The sequence below is a fragment of the Cryptomeria japonica genome, chromosome 3 (genome assembly GCF_030272615.1).
Source record: "Cryptomeria japonica chromosome 3, Sugi_1.0, whole genome shotgun sequence".
Taxonomy (NCBI): domain Eukaryota; kingdom Viridiplantae; phylum Streptophyta; class Pinopsida; order Cupressales; family Cupressaceae; genus Cryptomeria; species Cryptomeria japonica.
In genome coordinates, this window is record NC_081407.1 from 622033400 (window position 1) to 622052389 (window position 18990).

An 18990-nucleotide genomic window follows, 5' to 3' on the forward strand; every position below is an offset into this window, starting at 1 on the left:
AGCCTTCTAGGCCTAGTTGCCCAATTAACCCTCCAGCGAGGAAAATGAATTATTTTCTCTCAACTTTCCCAAAAAACAATTTTTTTTTTTTTGATATTCAGACACCCATTTGGATTATATTCAACATACCAGAATATTGCATATGGTTTCTTTGGAAAGTATATGCTGTCCTGTAACTATGCACTATTTTTGGACTCCAAAAATGACAATTTTACAAAGGAAGTATATAATGTTTTAACTCCTTGACTCCAAAAATCTCAAAATTCATCCAATATGATTAAAAAATAAGGAAAATGCAATTATTTACAAGGTTTAACCTTCTTAGATGCAAAATCCCTTATTTAGCCTCTCACAAACCCTTAAAAGTAGGGTTTCTCATATACCCCTCTTCCAAACACTATACCATCCAAATGATGATGGATTAACCTTTCATTTGACATGTATAAAAACTTTCAATAATAAAATGTGCCCCTCCTTAAAAGCGGATTTGCTACTGCTGCTCCTTAGCAAGCAATTTCTCCACTCTTGCATTCACTATTTTGGTGATCACCCCTATTCTCCACCCAATCTGCACATCGACCTGTTATTAATTTATTGTAAATGTTAGAGGAGTGCCATACCATTAATATTAGGCCTTTTACATTCATGGAATGAAAATTCTTATTATAAATCAACCAAATAAAATGCCAAATTGCATAAATCTGTTAGAACAATCAATGCAACTAGTCTAAAGTCTGAGACAAATGGATTATCAGTGCATCTTCCCTGCAAATAAGATGTTCAAGGTCTCTTCAATGTATTAGAAATTTTAATACACACTCAAGACAAAGTTACCACATAAGCCAAAACACCAAAAAATTGCAAGAAAACAAGAATTTGCTGTTATTGTTTGTCCGAGTCCGTACACCAGCATTCTCTGCCATACAAAGCATTACATCAACCATTTGATCAAAAAATCTTAATTGCTAACACCCAAGGTCATGAAATGATTTATTTAACTTTCCTAAACTCTTCTAGACTCCCTAAGCCATAAATTCCTATTACATCTTTTTGTTGGTCCTAAGGTCCTTACCAAGCCCTTTAGGACAAATTACAAAGTTATTACAATTTTCATCATTAAAGGCCATAATGGACCTTAAGACATCATAATTGATTGGATATTCACTCCTAAGACCTTCAAAAGTCTTTAATGGCTTCATTGAGTCCTTTGGTCTTCCAAATGCACCCGCACCAACTTGAATTCTCCTTCAATGCTTGATGAATGCTTGATTGCTTGTTCACTTGGAATTGAATTGATTTTATAATTAAGAGATCACTTGAACTATAGGTAGACCCCTTCAAATGACAAGGTAGGCTTCCTTTTATACCTAAAATATGTCTTGAAAGAATTTTACCCTGATGGCATTAAATTAAAGTACTTTCTCTTCTATCTGGTATTGGTGTAGCATAGGTTGCATTGCATCGACCTAGGATACATATTTTCGCAAATAAAACACAAGTTAAATGTATCCCAGGTTGATGCAATGCAACCTCTTCTCCAGAGATCACCAGAAAATAGAGAAAGAACTTTAATTTAATGCCATCATGATAAAAAGGCTTTCAAGATAGATAAATGGTACGCAATTGTATCTATTTGGAATGCATTACCCAAACAACGCAATCGATAAGTCTCCTTTGAAAAGAAATTGGTATGATGAAATCTTTGGGCATAAAATAGATGAAATGCACTCCATACTATTGCTGCACAATATTTTGGTCGATGATATTTTTAAAATAGTAAAGGAAGGTGTATGGAACAACCAACTTCTTATCATTATAAACAATGAATATTTTAAGATCCTTTTATGATGTGTAAGTTGAGAATATTTTATGAAAGGTCCCTAAATGAATACACTTTAAACTGATTTTAGCAATGACTATCGGTTGTAGACAAAATGAATGCTTTTTGGATTAGGATGGTACACAGAATCTACTATCAAAAGGTTGTCAAAAATTCTGTCCCTCTTCAAAATGATCCCTTTAGATATAATATAAAAATGCTTAAAACTGAACATGATACCTTGATGAATCTTTCTTGAATCTTCACACAAAGTTTTAGGATGTCATGCAGACTGTTGATCATGAATGTTTTGCTTTAACTTGAATTCTCCTTCAATGCTTGTTCACTTGGAATTGAATTGATTTTATAATTAAGAGATCACTTGAATTGTAGGTAGACCCCTTCAAATGATAGGGTAGGCTTCCTTTTATACCTAATCATACATAAAGTTTTTGATTTTTTCTCACGCACGAGGCAAGAAATGAGGGGTCATATTTTGGGTCCCAATCACGAGTCTTGTCAATTTAGGATGTGACATGCTGAAGTGAGCATCAATGTCTCAAGGTTAGATGGACCTTAAGTGATTGTCTCCCTTGCATATGATTTGTTTGGGTGATAAACTTCACCATTCTACTCACAAGAATTTTATTAAGTCTCAAATATAGGGATCATAACTTATTAATGATGCAGTGAAAGTCCTTCATGAAGGACTTCTAGAAGTATTTTTGGATGAGAGTTCATCAAGTGCAGAGAAAAAACAATTAATGCTTAATGGATTTAAGGAACATTCTTTCAAATTGGAAGCCAAATTTTTGAAGTATGTAGAGAAGAAGGTGGAAGAGAAAAGACTAAAAGTTTTGGTGATTAGATGTGCAACAACACATATCCAACTACAAGAAAGCACAATTTTTTTTTTTTAGAAAAGTGTAAAGGATGTAGTGGTGACATACATGTTTTAAAGGAAATGGCCTAAATATACTAAGGATATTATTAAGGGTCACATAGATATTATAGCATCACAAATTGTACAACTATTCAATACTATAGACATGAAGAATGATGCAGAAGGAAACATAAGGCTTCAAATAGAAAAATTGAACATGCAACTAAATCCATTGACTAATTAGAAGAACAAAATTAAGAAATGGTTTGATCATCTGAGAGATGTTGCCGACTTGCAACTCACTAGCTACTTAGTTTTTGTGGGTAAGAATTTTTTTTGTTTTGGTTATGGTTGTGGTGTTTGTAGGGAGACATTTACAAATTTATATCTATTTTCACTATTTAATGGTTTATGGGTTTGTAATAGTAATTTCATGTTCTTTCATATTTTTGTATAGATTCTTTATAATAGCCTATTATAGTGATTTGTTCTATTATGGATAATGGTGTGGGTTTGACGACTTTTCCGTCAGTGCATGAAAGCATTGCATGATTTCTACTTTTAAAAATTACATGAATCATTTTTTATTTATTTGATTCAGTGTTATTTGAAAAAAAGTTTATCAATGATGTTTCCTTTCTCCAAGAATTGGATCTACGATCTTTCTGTCAGATAATATGTAACATCCAATGACTAAATATTTTCTTTACAAATGCTTATTCTATTTAATTATCATCTAAGCATGAATTAAAATTTATATCTGTGCGAAAGTGGAACATACAAGTTGAAGACTCATGTGCAAGTAAATTTCGTAAAAGAAAGCAATCATACATTATCTTGAATGACATGGAAACAAGCTCATCAGCTTCCTAGAAGAGATAAATTGGAGAAAAGAAGAGGAAAGTGTTAAAGGGTGATAAATACATAGAAAGTATGCAATACAAAAAAACAATGTTTGGAGTGTGTGATGTGATGTCTCTAATTTATGTCCAGAGGGACTAACTGGGTTTGGAATTCCTAGGAAACCTATTGGGCCACACTTGGAGGAAATCAATGTGTTCATGGCCACCTTTTTTCTATTATGAGAATGATGCTTTTGTACCAAAGTATATTTGGAAGACAGTATCCAAAAATTTCTATAGTGTGGAACCAGAGTTGGGGGAATCGAAGTACTTTTTGGCTTCCACGAGACCAAGAGGTTATGTGTACACAATCTCCCAATAGAAGGGAGATTTCAAGCATTACCTCTCCCCCCATGACTATTCAGGAAGCACTTTCTCAGACAAAGGAATATTGGCCTCCATGGGATCAAAGAAAAAAATTGAACTACTAGACTGTAGACGATGTGGTGGTGTCCTTCGTGAAGAACTCTGCACTATAATTGAAAATTCATGAGGGAAACTGCAAGATAGTGAATAGAAATACATTCTTGAAAAGTGTGAAGAATGGAACTTGGTTTGGGTTGGGCAAGGTTAGGTGGATCCTCTAGAGATTGACGAGATAGAAATAATATTAGGATTTGAAAAAGATCACACTCGTGGAACTTCGTGTGCGACTGATCGATTGCGCTGTTTGGGTAGTGCATTTGAAATAGATACAATTGCATACCATTTTTCTATCTTGAGTAAAGCCTTTTATCCTGATGGCATTAAATTAAAGTACTTTCTCTTCTGTCTGGTATTGGTGGAGCAGAGGTTGCATTGCATCGACCTAGGATACATATTTCCATAGATACAACACAAGTTAAATGTATCCTAGGTTGATGCAAAGCAACCTCTGCTCCAGAGATCACCAAAAAATAGAGAAAGAACATTAATTTATTGCCATTAGGATAAAAGGCTTTAATCAAGATACATAAATGGTATGCAACGGTATCTATTTGGAATACATTACCCAAACAACGCAATTGATCAGTCACACACGAAGTTCCACGAGTGTGATCTTTTTCAAATCCTAATATGATTTCTATCTCGTCAACCTTTAGAGGAGCCACCTAACCTGGCCCCACCCAAACCAAGAACCATTCTTACCACTTTTTAAGAATGTTTTTCTATTCACTATCCCGCAGTTTCCCTCATGAATTTTCAATTATAGTGCAGAGTTCTTCATGAAGGACACCACCACATCGTCTAGAGTCTATGCTTTGATTTTTTTCTTTGATCCCATTGAGGCCAATAGTCCTTTGTCTGAGGAAGTGCTCCCTGAATAGTCATGGGGCGGAGAAGTAATTCTCTAAATCGCCCTTCTATTGGGACATTGTGTACATAACCTCTTGGTCTTCTAGAAGCTGAAAAGTACTTCGAGTCCACCAACTCTGGTTCCGCACTATAGAAATTTTTGGATATTTCCTTCCAAATATCCTTAGGTGCAAACACATCATTCTCATAATAGAAAAAAGGTGCTCCTTGAATGAACACATTGATTTCCTCCAAGCGTGGCCGAATAGGTTTCCCAGGAACTCCAAAACCAGTTAGTCCCTCCGGACATAAATTAGAGACGTCACATAACACACTCCAGACATTGTTGGTTTGTATTGCATACTGTCTATGTATTTATCACCCTTTAACACTTTCCTATGCGTTTCTCCAATTGCTCTCTTCTAGGCACCTGATGAGCTTGTTTCCATGTCATTCAAGATAATGCCTGCTTGCTTTATTTTACGAAATTTACTTGCACATGAGTCTTCAACTTGTATGTTCCGCTTCTGCACAGATATAAATTTTAATTCACGCTTAGATGATAATTAAATAAAATAAGCATTTGTAAAGAAAATATTTAGTCATTGGATGTTACATATTATCTGATTGAAAGATCCTAGACAATTCTTGGAGAAAGGAAACATCATTGATAATCTTTTTTTGCAAATAACACTAAATCAAATAAATAAAAAACATTTTATGGAATTTTTAAAAGTAGAACTCGTTCAATGCTTTCATGGATCGATGACAAAGCCGTCTGACCCAAATCATCTGATACCGTCAGAATTCCGACGACAACTAAAGAAACATCCGACAGGGATGCTGTATATCTGACATCACTTCCATGTCGGATAGTCGTCGAGGAGCAAAGATAGCATACATCGAAATTTCGACTGTAATTTATTGAAATTTTAGGTCGGGGGACCAAATATAGCTATCGTCGGAAGAGTTCATAACATCGTCGGATGTCCAACGCAAATGGCATCATCGGGAAGACCGACGATGAGTTTTCGACGGTTAAGTTGGTCGGAAGTCCGATGTGGTGTCATCAGACTTTTGACAAATAGCTGTCGGAAATTAGGCCCAAATGTACTAGTGATGATTATTATAAAGAAACACATTGAAGTTTAAATCTAGGGGAAAAATAATTAATAACGATAATAAGTTAGTAATCTAAAAATACTGTATAGTCCTATAAAACATAAAAAGATTAATCGATTAAGCGATTTGTACACTACATTTCATCATGGAAAAAAACACTAAAAAATTAAGTAAATATTTGTTTTTGTTAAATTACTTAAGAAATTTTCTTTGACTAAGCCAACTTGTTGTATATCTTGGTTTAAACATCAACAACTTTTATTACCTTTTGTTTACTTAAATGTTGTAATACAAATAAAAATGAGATTTCAACTAAAGTATTCATCTTACTTCACATAATTTTTTTCAAGATACGACTTCTTAAACAAAGATAATTTAAAACATAGCAATTAAGAAAAGGTTAAATCTAACCATGTTTCATTTTGTTTGATAGGTAAGGTTTATCCTCACATTTCAGTCTTGAGTGCAATGAAATGTTAACTTTCATTTTATTTAATAAAATATCCTCAAGAATTTAGTCATATTTTAAAAGAAAATTTAAATATAATCACATTCATGAATATCATTATAATATGTTTCTATTAACCTTTCCAACTATTAGAAAATATGATTAAAAACATATAAATTTTTAATAAGCATTGATTTCTAATTACTTTATTTTTATTATTATTATTTAAAATATTGAAAATTATTTTTTATTAAATATTAAATATGATTACAAACAAATTAATTTTACAAAATATCATATATGGAATTTATTATTGATAAATTTATTTTTAAAATAGATAAATTATGTAGAGTTTACAATACACAACAACCAAAAGTATATGGGAAATCACATTTAGAGTTTACAATAGAGGAAAGGGAACAAATATATTGCACCATGTTAATTCACATTGTTTGTTAGGCTGTGAGAGTTACAAAATACTGTATAACTAAATTCGGTTACTTCACTACATTAACTTTAGTCGGTATCATATAAATCAAATGCTAACTAATTAAAAACCCAACACTCAATCCAAAAATATTCCCAAATACTTCTTTTCCATTGTCTCATCACAATCATGCTGGTTCAACATAAATAGATACATAACTATTGGGGTTGAGGAAAAATCAACTATACAGCTCCCAAAGATCACCTGCATGCAAACCTGTCATAGAAGGAGAGAAGCAAAAAAGCTATGGAGGCCAGAATTCAGAGATCTAGAAAATAGGAGTCATATTGATTGTGCAACAAGAATGCAATTCAATAATTACAATTGTTATGAAAAATACAAAGAGAGAATCCTTATAAAAGGATACTCGAAACCCTAAAGGTGAAAACCCTAAAGAATTATAAGATTCCTAAGTTTACCTTAAGCGTAGAGTATAATAGACTAATAATTAAATAAATAATTATTAGCTAATAAAAGATAACTCTAACACCCCCCCTTAAGATGAACTTAGGGAGTAGCTAAAAAACAACTAAGGACTAAAAAGCATGTAAAAAATGCATGAAAACAACAATGGGTCCCAACAACAAGGCCTGATGAGGTACCCAAGTACAATAAAATTTTGTAAAGTGGAGAAAAAGGAGAAAACCTCGTGGGAACAAAACTCCTCTCCAAGAAGAGATGAAAGCTCAAGTGAAGGACTAAGAAGCCTCCAAACAAGAGTGTTCCAGAAGATAGGAACAGAAAAAGGCCATGAAGAACACCACTGAAGCATGAAATAACTGCAAACACTGTTGACGAGTAATTGCTGATCTGAAGAACCTCCACTAAAATAGGAAGAGAAGATTGTAATCTGCATGAGTGTCCTCAAATGACACTATTCGAATCAGATGGCAAACAAAGGCAAACAACTGAACTCAAAGATACAGATGACATGAAACACCAAACCCTGAAGGGATGATCAATCTATGAGATTTTGCCAAGATCAAGAGCTCAATGAAAAGTACAATACAGAGACAAAATAGAGGACAAGAATAAACTGTATTCTCATCGATAGATAAATGATCAATAGATCAATAGTTCTTACATACAATGAATATGATTCTGCATATATAGGCAAGGCTAAATGGACATGTGAGCACACAAACATGACATGTGGCTCAATAAGAAACAAGGGTAGGTAGGAAATAGGTGTGGTAGGTAGGACAAAACAATAAAATATTCCACATGAGGTGGATCACCCACCAAAGGTGGGATTATCACTCCACAATAAGTGGATATGATAGAGTAGTAACAAGATCACACCATAAAAGGTGGAAATTCTCCTACACACCCTATCCCAATGTGGCACAAACACCCAAGTGTCTCATACCCAAACTACTAAGAAATGCATTATCCTTAGTAAACTTAAGTAAGGTGTAATAATATCCATGACGAATAATTATTTACACCAACACCCCCCTTAAGTACAACTTAGGGGAATGCACTTAAGTCTACAATGCAACTAAGAAACGCAAGATGGGTCCCAGCTACATGGCCATGTTAGGTACCCATGTACAAATGCAAACTAATACAATGAAATCTCTCACAAAGCGGGGAAAGAGAGAAAAACCCAATGGGAAAAAACCCTCCCCCAAAAGAGAGATGAAAAGTATACAAGAGAAATCTCATAGAAGTATGTGAGGAACAAAACCCCATGTTATAAAAAAGTCCCCCCCATATGAGAGAAGAAGAGAAGCTAGGAAGCCCCCCCTCAATGTAGAATCTACACCAATGATAGAAGCTCGATGAAGTATGAAGAAAATGCTCCCTGAACGTTGAACAATATTCCTCCCCTTAGGAAGAAACAAAACCAAAGGTGTATCCATGAAGTCTCCCCAATCATGAATGAAAGATGTAGGAAAAAAGTCATGATGAATGAAGTCTCTGAAAACTGCTCAAGTGTCCCCACGTCGATGTTGAAAGATACCCCCTCTAAAGGTGGTGAACTGCTCCACACTACTGAAAAAGGCACTCCAAGATCTAGTGGAGATGAATGTAGAACAAGTCCCAAAGACTCACATGTCTCCTCAAAGGATAAAGATACCTCCTCCAGCTGTTGTACATAAGGAATAATCAAAAGAATCTGAGGTATGTAAGATTTAATCATTCTAAGAATCAGAATATTGGTGATAAGAATAAAGGTATGATGACTAAGAGAAGGATATCTACTGACTTGAGATATGTTTGATTTCTAAGATTGAGCTTAAAGATGTTGTAGAAGCATGTAAAGATGAGAGTTGGATAAAAGTAATGGAAGAAGAGTTGAATCGGATTGAGAAGAACAACACTTGGGAGCTTGTTTCGAGACCTAAAGACAAGAATGTAATTGGTACCAAATGGGTGTTCCGAAATAAAATGAATGAAGCTAGTGAAGTTATCAAAAACAAAGAAAGATTGGTATGTAAAGGGCGCTCTTAGATGGAAAGAATTGACTATGAGGAGACTTTTGCTCCAATGGCTAGAATTGAAGCTGTTAGATTGCTGCTTATAAGAATTTCAAGGTATATCAAATGGATGTCAAGTCAACCTTTTTAAATGGTGATTTGGAAGAGGAAGTATACATTGAGAAACTAGATGGATTTTCATTATCAGATAAAAGAGATATGGTATGCAAATTGAAGAAAGCATTGTATGGACTTAAGTAAGCCCCTAGAGCTTGGTATGTTAGACTTGATGAGTATTTGTTGAAGTTGGGATTATGTAAAAGTACTACTGATAGCAATTTATACTTTAAGGTTGAAAATGATAATATTTTGATTGTTGAAGTCTTTTTTGATGATATCATTTTTGGAGGAGACGATGATTTGAGTATGAAGTTTGTTGATGATATGCAAAAAGAATTTGAGATGTCTATGATAGGAGAAATTAAAGTCTTCTTAGGATTGCAGATTACTCAGACCGATAATTTATTTTCATTTCTCGATCTAAGTATGTGAAGGAATTATTGAAGAAGTTTGATCTAGATGATTTCAAACCTGTTGGAAATCCTATGGTGACTGGATGCAAATTGTCTAAAAATGATGAATCTCGAAAAGTTAATCAGACTTTGTATAGATCTATGGTTGGTGGATTGTTGTACTTAACTCAAACTAGACCAGATATTATGTATGTTGTTTGTCTTTGTGCTAGATTTCAAGTTGATCCTAAAGAGACTCATGTTACTGCTATGAAGAGGATTTTCAAATATCTGAAGGGAACCGTTGACTATGGTTTGTGGTATTCAAAGAATGATGATTTCCTACTATGGGCCTATACTAATGCTGATTGCGCAGGTGATGTTGATGACTAGAAGAGCACTACCGGTGGAGCTTTCTTTTTAGGAAAGATGTTGATTTTATGGTCCAGTAAGAAGCAAGATGTTGTATTTCTATCTACTGCTAAAGCTGAACACATTGCTGTTGTTAGCAACTGTACTCAGGTAGTTTGGACAAAGTAGATGTTGAAGGGTATTAGAGTGATTTATGACAAGCCTACTGTTATTTATTTTGATAATTCAAGTGCTATGAATATTTCCAAGAATCTACTACTACATTCTAAAACAAAGCATATATATATGAAGTATCATTTCTTGAGGGAGAAAGTCAGTGGTGAAGTCAAATTGGAATATGAATCTACAAAGGATTAGATTGCAGATATTTTCAGTAATCTTTTTTCTACAGATACATTTGTCTATTTGAGAGATAATTTAGGGGTCTTTGCCCCGCTTGATGAGAACTATATGCATGGAGTTGCATCAATCCGGTGGACCTTAGAGTATTTTTTATTTATCCAGATTGATGAGTTGGTGCTGCTACTCAACAAAAGTACTCAGTGTGTGATTCAGATGACCAGTTGTGAGTTTATCCTAAGGGGGAGATTTCCCTTCACAGAGGATGAGTTATTGGGGAGAGAATGATAATTTGTATTCTGTCTTTGGTATTGTTATCAAAGGGGGAGAGAAGCATGGAAAACACTGCTTTATCTTTGGAGCTTTGTATGCATGGTCTTAGGGGAAGTTTGTTGTAGATTTTTGGTGTTGATTCACTTCCTTTCAATTGATTGTTTTTCACATTCATATGTTTCCATCAATGCAAAAAGGGGAGATTGTTGGATATTGTTGCTACTAGGATATGTTGTTGTCATTGATGTGAACATATTCCTGTATTTTAGTGTTGCAGAGAGTTGTTTGGTTTTCCAGTGATTTCATTGAGTTGATCTAGTTGGTTTATCTATTTGGGATGCTGAATGAACTAGAGATATCTTATTATTTATTGATTTCATGATGCTATGTGGTGATTTGGTCGAGTTGTGGATTCTAGTTTGAAGACTGTTCTTTTGTGTTCAGTGGTTGGCAGATTTTGGTATTTGATCCAATGTGCTTTGGTATAATCATATCTTTGGTTGTGGATTTGGGAGAATGTTTTTTGTGCTCATGTGTACCTACATTTTAGATGGTTCGTGATTTGTTTCTCTGCAAGTTATTTTTCCAGTCCGAATTGTTGTTGTTAAGTGTTCTTGAGAGTTAGCATTTTGATCAATAAAGATTTGAATAAGTGGTATTGGTGCAACTATTGGAGATGGTTCTAACATGCTTGTTGGTGTTTCTTGACAATGTCCTATTTTTTTTGGTGGTCCGCATTGATCTTTGTGCGGGGTATTGGTGGTTTTGTTGATTTGATGATATTCTTGGTGTTATGCGGTATTTCTGATGGTGTAATATGTTGCGGTTGATCTTGGCAAGATTTTTGGTGGTGATGCATGTTTGGAGATTTTATTTCTAGGTCCATGCTATGTCGTCTATGACCTTATATTGGTCCGGTGGTTGGTTTATGTATCGTATGATGTAATTTTTTAATTAAGGGTTGTGGGTTTGGCCGACCTTTTAGTCAAGATTGATGAACTGTATAAATAGGTGTTAGATTCATGTAATTTGTGTGTAGATGTGGTGTCTGCATTATCAGAGAGTTGTGTATGTGCGCATAAGCGGATTTATCCTTCGGTAATGCATATTGAGTAGAGATTGTTGCAGGGTAGACACATGAGCTTAACTAGAACTTTCATCAAGCATTAACATATGCTATTTTTGTAGTTCATATAATCTAGATTGTAGTCTGATCATTATTATAAGGTAGTGAACCTTCGCTGAGCGTTGGATCCTTCTGGGTCATTATATCTTGAGCAGTGGGCTCTAGGCAGTGTGCCTGAATACACGTGAATTCCCCGTTGTAATATTTACACATACTACTGCAGAGTATCATCTTATTGTGGGTAGGCCCCAACCATGGTTTTTCCCTTTAGCGGGTTTTTCGCGTCAAAATCTTGGTGTTATGTGTGTTGTTGTTGTTGTCTTTATGTTTACTCTTGCTATAGTTGATTGAAATATGAGATTGTGCTTAATTAGTTCAATCCAGTGAAAAACAATTCACCCCCCCTCTCAGTTTTCCTTCATTGTTGTTGCCAACATACATAACATCATAAACTCTAAGCTTGAAAAAGACATCAACACATAAAGCTTGATCAAAGACACAACGCAAACATTATAAGAATGTTTACAAAGCCCCAACAATAGAAAATTTGACGTGGAGAAATGTGGATCATCTTTTGGACCAAACAAAACCAATCTTAATAGACAATCGGACTGTCAACAAACTGTATTCACCAACCACATCAACTACAACCACAAGGACCTGAGAAGATAGGAGTGCAACATCCATAGAGTAGAGACATTACCTCTAGAATCACAAGACCAAATTAAAAAATGCGAAGGAATGCAGAGCTTTCATACATTTTTATGTTAGTCTTCCAATGAATACACTCATTATAATTTTTTATGCTAACTCTCTATTACAAAAATAATGTCATTCTAAATAAACATCAACTATGTTACTAATAGAGTTGACATTTTAGACGTGCTACGACGTGTTCATCAATCATCGTGGAGCAGATGTCAAACACACGCTAGCTAGCATTATCTATAATATCCTCAAGAATATGAAGCTGATGGTTTTTCTGGATTCAGAGGAGTTGGAATATGGCGATTTCTTTCCGACCACGCTGGAAGCAGCAATGCGCAGTGCCCCGCTTCATATAGCAATTTTTTCTGAGAATTATGCAAAATCGTCCTGGTGTTTGGCAGAATTGTCATATATGCTTAAAGTTGGCGCTAAAATTATTCCTGTTTTCTATCATGTAGAGCCTAAGGCATTTAAGGGGCACGAGCAGAAGGGAAGATACAGCCTGGAACAACTTGAGGAGTGGAAGAGGGCACTCTACAACATCTCATTCTACAACGGCCAAATCATTAGAACTAATGAGTAAGCACTACACATTCGGTTATCTATCTTCAAAATAAGCATTCTTTCTCTCATGTATGCATTTAACTTTGGCATACTCACCTGTTAGTATTTTGATTTTTTAATGTTTTTGTTTGTCCAGTGATGAGATGAGGCTGCTAAAGAATATTGTGAATTGTGCTTTGAAACAAATAACGAACGTGCCATTGGTGGTTGCAAAACATCCAGTCGGTCTGAAAGAAATAGTGCAAGATTTTGAGGTGAATACACTCCAGTCTGCTCAGGGTGATCAACTTGTACAAATTGTGGGAATTTGTGGCATGGGTGGTTCTGGGAAAACTACCCTCGCAAAAGAGTTGTACAATAAAATATCTTCTTCGATGGTGAGGTCCAGTATTGTGTTTGAAGTTCGAGATGCTGCAGCCAAAGGTTTGTTGCATGAGAAACAAAAAAATGATCTTGGGATCAAAGGCAAAGCATTTTACAATATTGAGGAAGGTATGGGAAATCTTTCAAGATGTTTAACGTCTGTCAGAGTGTTGATTGTTCTTGATGATGTGGATAATGTGGAGCAATTGGATGCTTTGTTGCCAGCAAAAGACAATCTAGAAAGAGGTAGTATCATCATTGTTACCACACGGGCATATGACGTTCTTAAATGTTGGGGCATCTCTTCTGTATATAAAATGAGACCATTAAGTCTATTATATGCAACGTAGCTTTTTTGTTGGCCTGCCTTTTTACAATCTTTTCCCCGTGATGGATTTGAGAAGCTTGTAAAAAGGTTTTTAAAGGCTTGTCAAGGATTACCTCTTTCTCTTAAGGTATCCGGAGGACAGCTGTATGGAGAGTCCCGCAAAGAATATTGGGAGTCTTTGCTACATAATATCTCAAGGATATTGCCTCATGATATAAAAAAGAAACTTAAAGTAAGTTATGATGGCCTTAGTTGTGAAGAGAAACAGATGTTTCTCGATAGTGCATGTTTCTTCATTGGAGAAAAGAGTAGTTTGGCAATACAAATATGGAATGGATTGGGATGGAGTGGTTTGTATAGTTGGAAAAAACTCTTAAATAAGTGTTTGGTTGAAATTGACAATAGACATTAAAATGTATGACCACTTAAGAGATTTGGGTAGAGAAATTGCAAATAAAGAATCACCCTATCAACTTTGGCTTCCACAGCAGATTATTGATGTTGAAAAATATGAAGAGGTTTAAAATATTTTCTTTTATTGCCTCACTAGACAGAAGTGAGGTTACTCATATTACCTTTGTTATGTGCTTAATCAAGGCAAAGCGAACATTTTTGTTTATACATGAATATGGCCACTAAATTTTTATTATTTTAACCCTTAAATAGTTGCCTTGGAAGACAATCTTTCTAGCTACCCCTATTTTACAATCAAAAGGGATAAACAAATTAGCTATTTACTCAAATAGCATGTGTTTAAACAACAAACAAATTTATTTTGGTCTTAGTAGCGGCTGTATTAGATCTATTTTATAGTTTTTGATTTTGTGTTCTCGTCCATTCCAGAATAGAATCCGCATTCAAGGGATAATGGCGACCTCAACTCAACTACGGTGGAGTTATTATACGGTTTGTTTGAACTGTGTATTTTGTCGTTCTGCTTCCTCATGGTAATTTTACTTGTCTTTGTAAGTTTGTAGATTTATTTTTTTATTTCATTCTCTTTTTCAGGAAGATGAGACCTTTCCAGCAATGGTCGAAAAAGTCGGTGAGATTGATGACTCCCACATTTCCTGCTCAAACGGAAACCTCATGGTTAACACAAATAGAGGAATTTGGTCACTCGCACCCTCTTTAGTTGGACTAAAAATTTTTGTGACAAGTGGGAATTATTTTAATCAAGTGATCGGTCAAGTATCAGGAGAATTGATCTGGCTTCGCTGGTTCCAAATAGGACAGCGAAATCTTCCATCAGGTCTTGTATGGAAGAAATTGAGGGTTTTAGAGCTCTACGAAGATTGGATCTCTTCTGCGGAACATCACATAGAAGAGCTGTGGGGGGAGACTGAGAGTGAGGTAAGCATCGTCCGTTTGGCTTGGTTTATATCTATACTTCAATCCTCTCAGTACTGTTGTACTTAAAAATGTGCTGCAGGCTCCTATGCAGTTAAGAGAGTTGCGTGTTTCTGGATGCTACAAGTTCCAACGGTTTCCAAAGTCAATAGGGCGTCTCAATCATCTGGAAAAGATAGTAATCATAAAGGGCTACAATGATACGACTCTGCCAGATGAATTTTGTCTTCTCCCATCTCTGGAACACCTAGTGTTATATCAGTGTGAAATGCTATCATCACTGCCCAGCAATTTCGGTAATTTGAGAAATCTAAGGCATCTAAACTTATCCTGTTGCGCCAAGTTGAGGAGGTTGCCGGATTCTTTTAAGAGTCTAATGCTCTTGGAATATCTCAATTTAGAGCAGTGTAGTCAACTCACATTCACGTTAGATGACTTAAACATTCTGGAAAACATGACAAATCTTGGGTTCTTAAGTGTTTCTAAGTGCAAGCAATTGAAAGAGTTGCCTTTCCACATCACAAATCAGGTGTTCTTAAGAGAGCTCTATTTAGAGGGTACCAGTTTGAGGAAGCTGCCAGTTAACATCTGTGAGCTCAGCGGGTTGAGAAAGATCAGGATAGGGAGCCTGTTGTTGACAAGCTTGCCGACCTCTCTTGCAGATTTGTCTTTCTTGACGGATCTTTCAATTGAAGGTTGTCCTCAGCTGGAACGTTTGCCTGACTCTCTAGGAGGTTTGTCTTCTTTGACAAATCTTTCAATTCAAGGATGTTCGGAGGTGGAATATCTACCTGACTCTCTTAAAGAATTGTCTTCCTTAACGAATCTTTCAATTTCTCGTTGTCATAAGTTGGAATGTCTACCTGCGTCTCTTGGAAATCTTACTTCCTTAATGTATCTTTCAATTCAAAATTGTCGCAAGCTGGACCGTCTTCCTGACTCTCTTGAAGGTTTGTCTTCCTTGACGCATCTTTCAATTTATAGCTGTCCTAAGCTCGGCTGTCTGCCTGACTCTCTAGGGCATCTTAATCTATTAAAGAGTTTGAATTTAGTAAATTCAGGAGTGAAATCTCTATCAAAATCAATTAGACAAATGAATAATCTTGAAATTTTTGATATAGAAAATTGCCCAATCAGCGATTTGGATTTTCGGACGGGGTCATTACCTGTTGCCTTCAACAACTTGAGGTTTATACATCTACAAGGAACAGAAGTTTACACCATTTCAATTTCTGAAGACTATTTTCCCCGCTTGAAGGATCTCAGGATTTGTTATTGTCAGCATTTAAAGGAGATCGAAGCACTGCCAAGGACAGTTGAGTCAATATATTTGAAAAAATGTGAAAAGCTGGAGAGCATTCCTCATTTTGAACAATTAATCTCCCTCAGACGATTTAGTCTAAGAGGCTGCTACCGAATAAAGAAAATTGAAGGTATCGAAAATTGTAAAAGTTTGAAAGGCTTGACAGTAGACAACTGCTGGGAGGTGCCTTGTATAGAAAGCTTGAAAGACATGGAGAAATTAAGGCAGGTTAATCTTAGAGCAAACAAGGGATCAGCTATTGTTGGGTGCATTCAAACCATACAGGTAATACTAGAATTAAAATTTCTAATTATTTTCATCTGACTGTGCATTGACTCAATATTGTGTTAAAAAGGTGCAGAAATGGCCAGATGAAATACAAATATGTATGCGCGCAGTCCCGGATGCATCCTCACTTATAGACTCCGTTCTCTTTCAGAATTTCCTTGTCGTTGAGTCCTTCTCTGACCAGAAAATTCAATCCAGGCCAAAACTGGTGCACAAGTGTTCCTCCGATGGTCATGCCTTTCTATTCTGTTTTGTTATAGTTTGTGTTGCTTCAAAAATGAGACTGAGGATGCACGGTCGTGACAGCCGGGGTGAGGTCTCTAACCGTCTATCCAAGCTTGAAAAGGGTAGATGGGTATGGATTGGTGTCTTCTCACAACGTTCCATGGACTTTCTCTTCCCTAGCGATGAGTTGTCGATAGATGGAGGAGACTGAAGAGAGGACGACCGAGTGGAGAAAGGTTGGGTCGTGAGGGGGCAAGAGCAAACACTACTGGAGGCATTTCGCTGCATGTTACCGCTTTTACAGAGTTGAAATGCAAATTTGTCCTCGTGTATTTACAGCGACTCAATTATTGAAATTTTGTAGGTAGTAACTTATAGCTAATTATAGCCAAATTCTATGGGCAACTTGATAGTTGATGTTTGTGTTAAATTTCAATTATGCATATTAATATATTGGTAAATTTTGTATTTCTCAAATTCTTATGTGGATATTTCTTATCATTTTGTAGAGCAATTTACTTGTCAAGTGTTCTACATAAAAATGTATTTTCAAGTCACATAGTAAAAAATGATGCCAGGTCAGCATGCTTTTTTTGGAAGGTGCATAAAATGATCGGCAAAAAGATAAGAACAATAGTTGTGCACTAAGTCATGTTTAATGGTGCACTGGTGTGGCATAACATAATTGGTAGCTTTATGAAATTTAGGAAATTTTTTTTCTATATAAGTATTGACATGACACTTTAGTGCACCACTATAGGACCCATTTTGTCCACTTATACTACAACATGTATTGGAACCCTCTCCACTATGGTCCTTCCCGCCTAGTATGTATTAAAATTATATTTAAGATTGTTTTTAAAATATTTAATACTATAAACCAACTTAAATTTTGTATTGGTTATTTTATTTTATATAAATTTATTTGGATAATTAAAAAAATATATTTCAAACTTGAATTTTATGTGTGAATTGAATTCAATTTAATAAAAAAGAGGATCAAGATGTATTGTTCTATAAATCTACTTGCACATTATTACAATACTTGTAATCTAATCAGTGCACGTACAACATTCTACCTAAAGAGAGCCTCAAACATGAGGGAAAAAGACATGGCTGGATGATTTTCATGATTACATTTTAACCCCCTAAGTTGTGCATGTGAAATACTAAAAGTTAATGCATTTCAATATAAACAAATTGTATGCAATATGTAAAAATAAATATTTTTGGTACACTAAAAGGATATCTAATCTATCTAGAGCATTAGATCATTCTTAAAGTCATGGCTTGAGAACTCCATTGAAACCTATAAAATATTAACAAAATATGGAATGAGTAACATCTGCGAGACATGTTGAAATAAGTACAAATTAGAACTTGCTATGATAACCATATTAGAAAGTCATTCTTAGGGAATACGAGTTATTTCATAGATTAAAATATCCACAAGGGGCTTTGTTTGATACAAAGACGATATCTCTTATAATATTTTTTAAATAATACATTCATTTGTTACTTTCAATAGCATTAAATTATAAAGGTAAAGTTTGATTTTGACTATCAACTTCTTACAAAAAGTTTCATTAGGCATCAACATGTTCATTAGAAGGAGCATAGATGATCAAAAACCCATTTATCCTTGTCAAAATAGAAGATCTGCTATCATAGCCTTCAAAAAATAAAAGTTGTATCTATTGAAATTATTAGTCTACATCCTCAAACTTCTTGTTGTATTTTTAGTTGTAACCTGTTCGCATATTACATTATCAGTGCTTAGTTTTTTTATAAAATTGATTTAAAGTTAAAATATCTTTTGTGCATTTATAAGTTTGGTAGTGAAATGCTTTCTATATAAAGATGATGTAGCAAGGTTGAAT

At 35.0% G+C, this 18990-nt stretch overlaps 1 protein-coding gene across 1 annotated transcript; it reads left to right on the forward strand.

Moving 5' to 3' along the window:
* Positions 1 to 12945: 12945 nt before the first annotated feature.
* LOC131874282 (disease resistance protein RPV1-like) lies at positions 12946 to 17321 on the forward strand. Its single transcript, XM_059217575.1, has 7 exons — positions 12946 to 13268; positions 13390 to 13924; positions 13967 to 14176; positions 14788 to 14850; positions 14953 to 15297; positions 15377 to 16882; positions 16959 to 17321. Exons 1-7 carry the CDS (start codon positions 12946 to 12948, stop codon positions 17319 to 17321), a joined length of 3345 nt encoding a protein of 1114 aa, XP_059073558.1.
* Positions 17322 to 18990: the final 1669 nt, after the last annotated feature.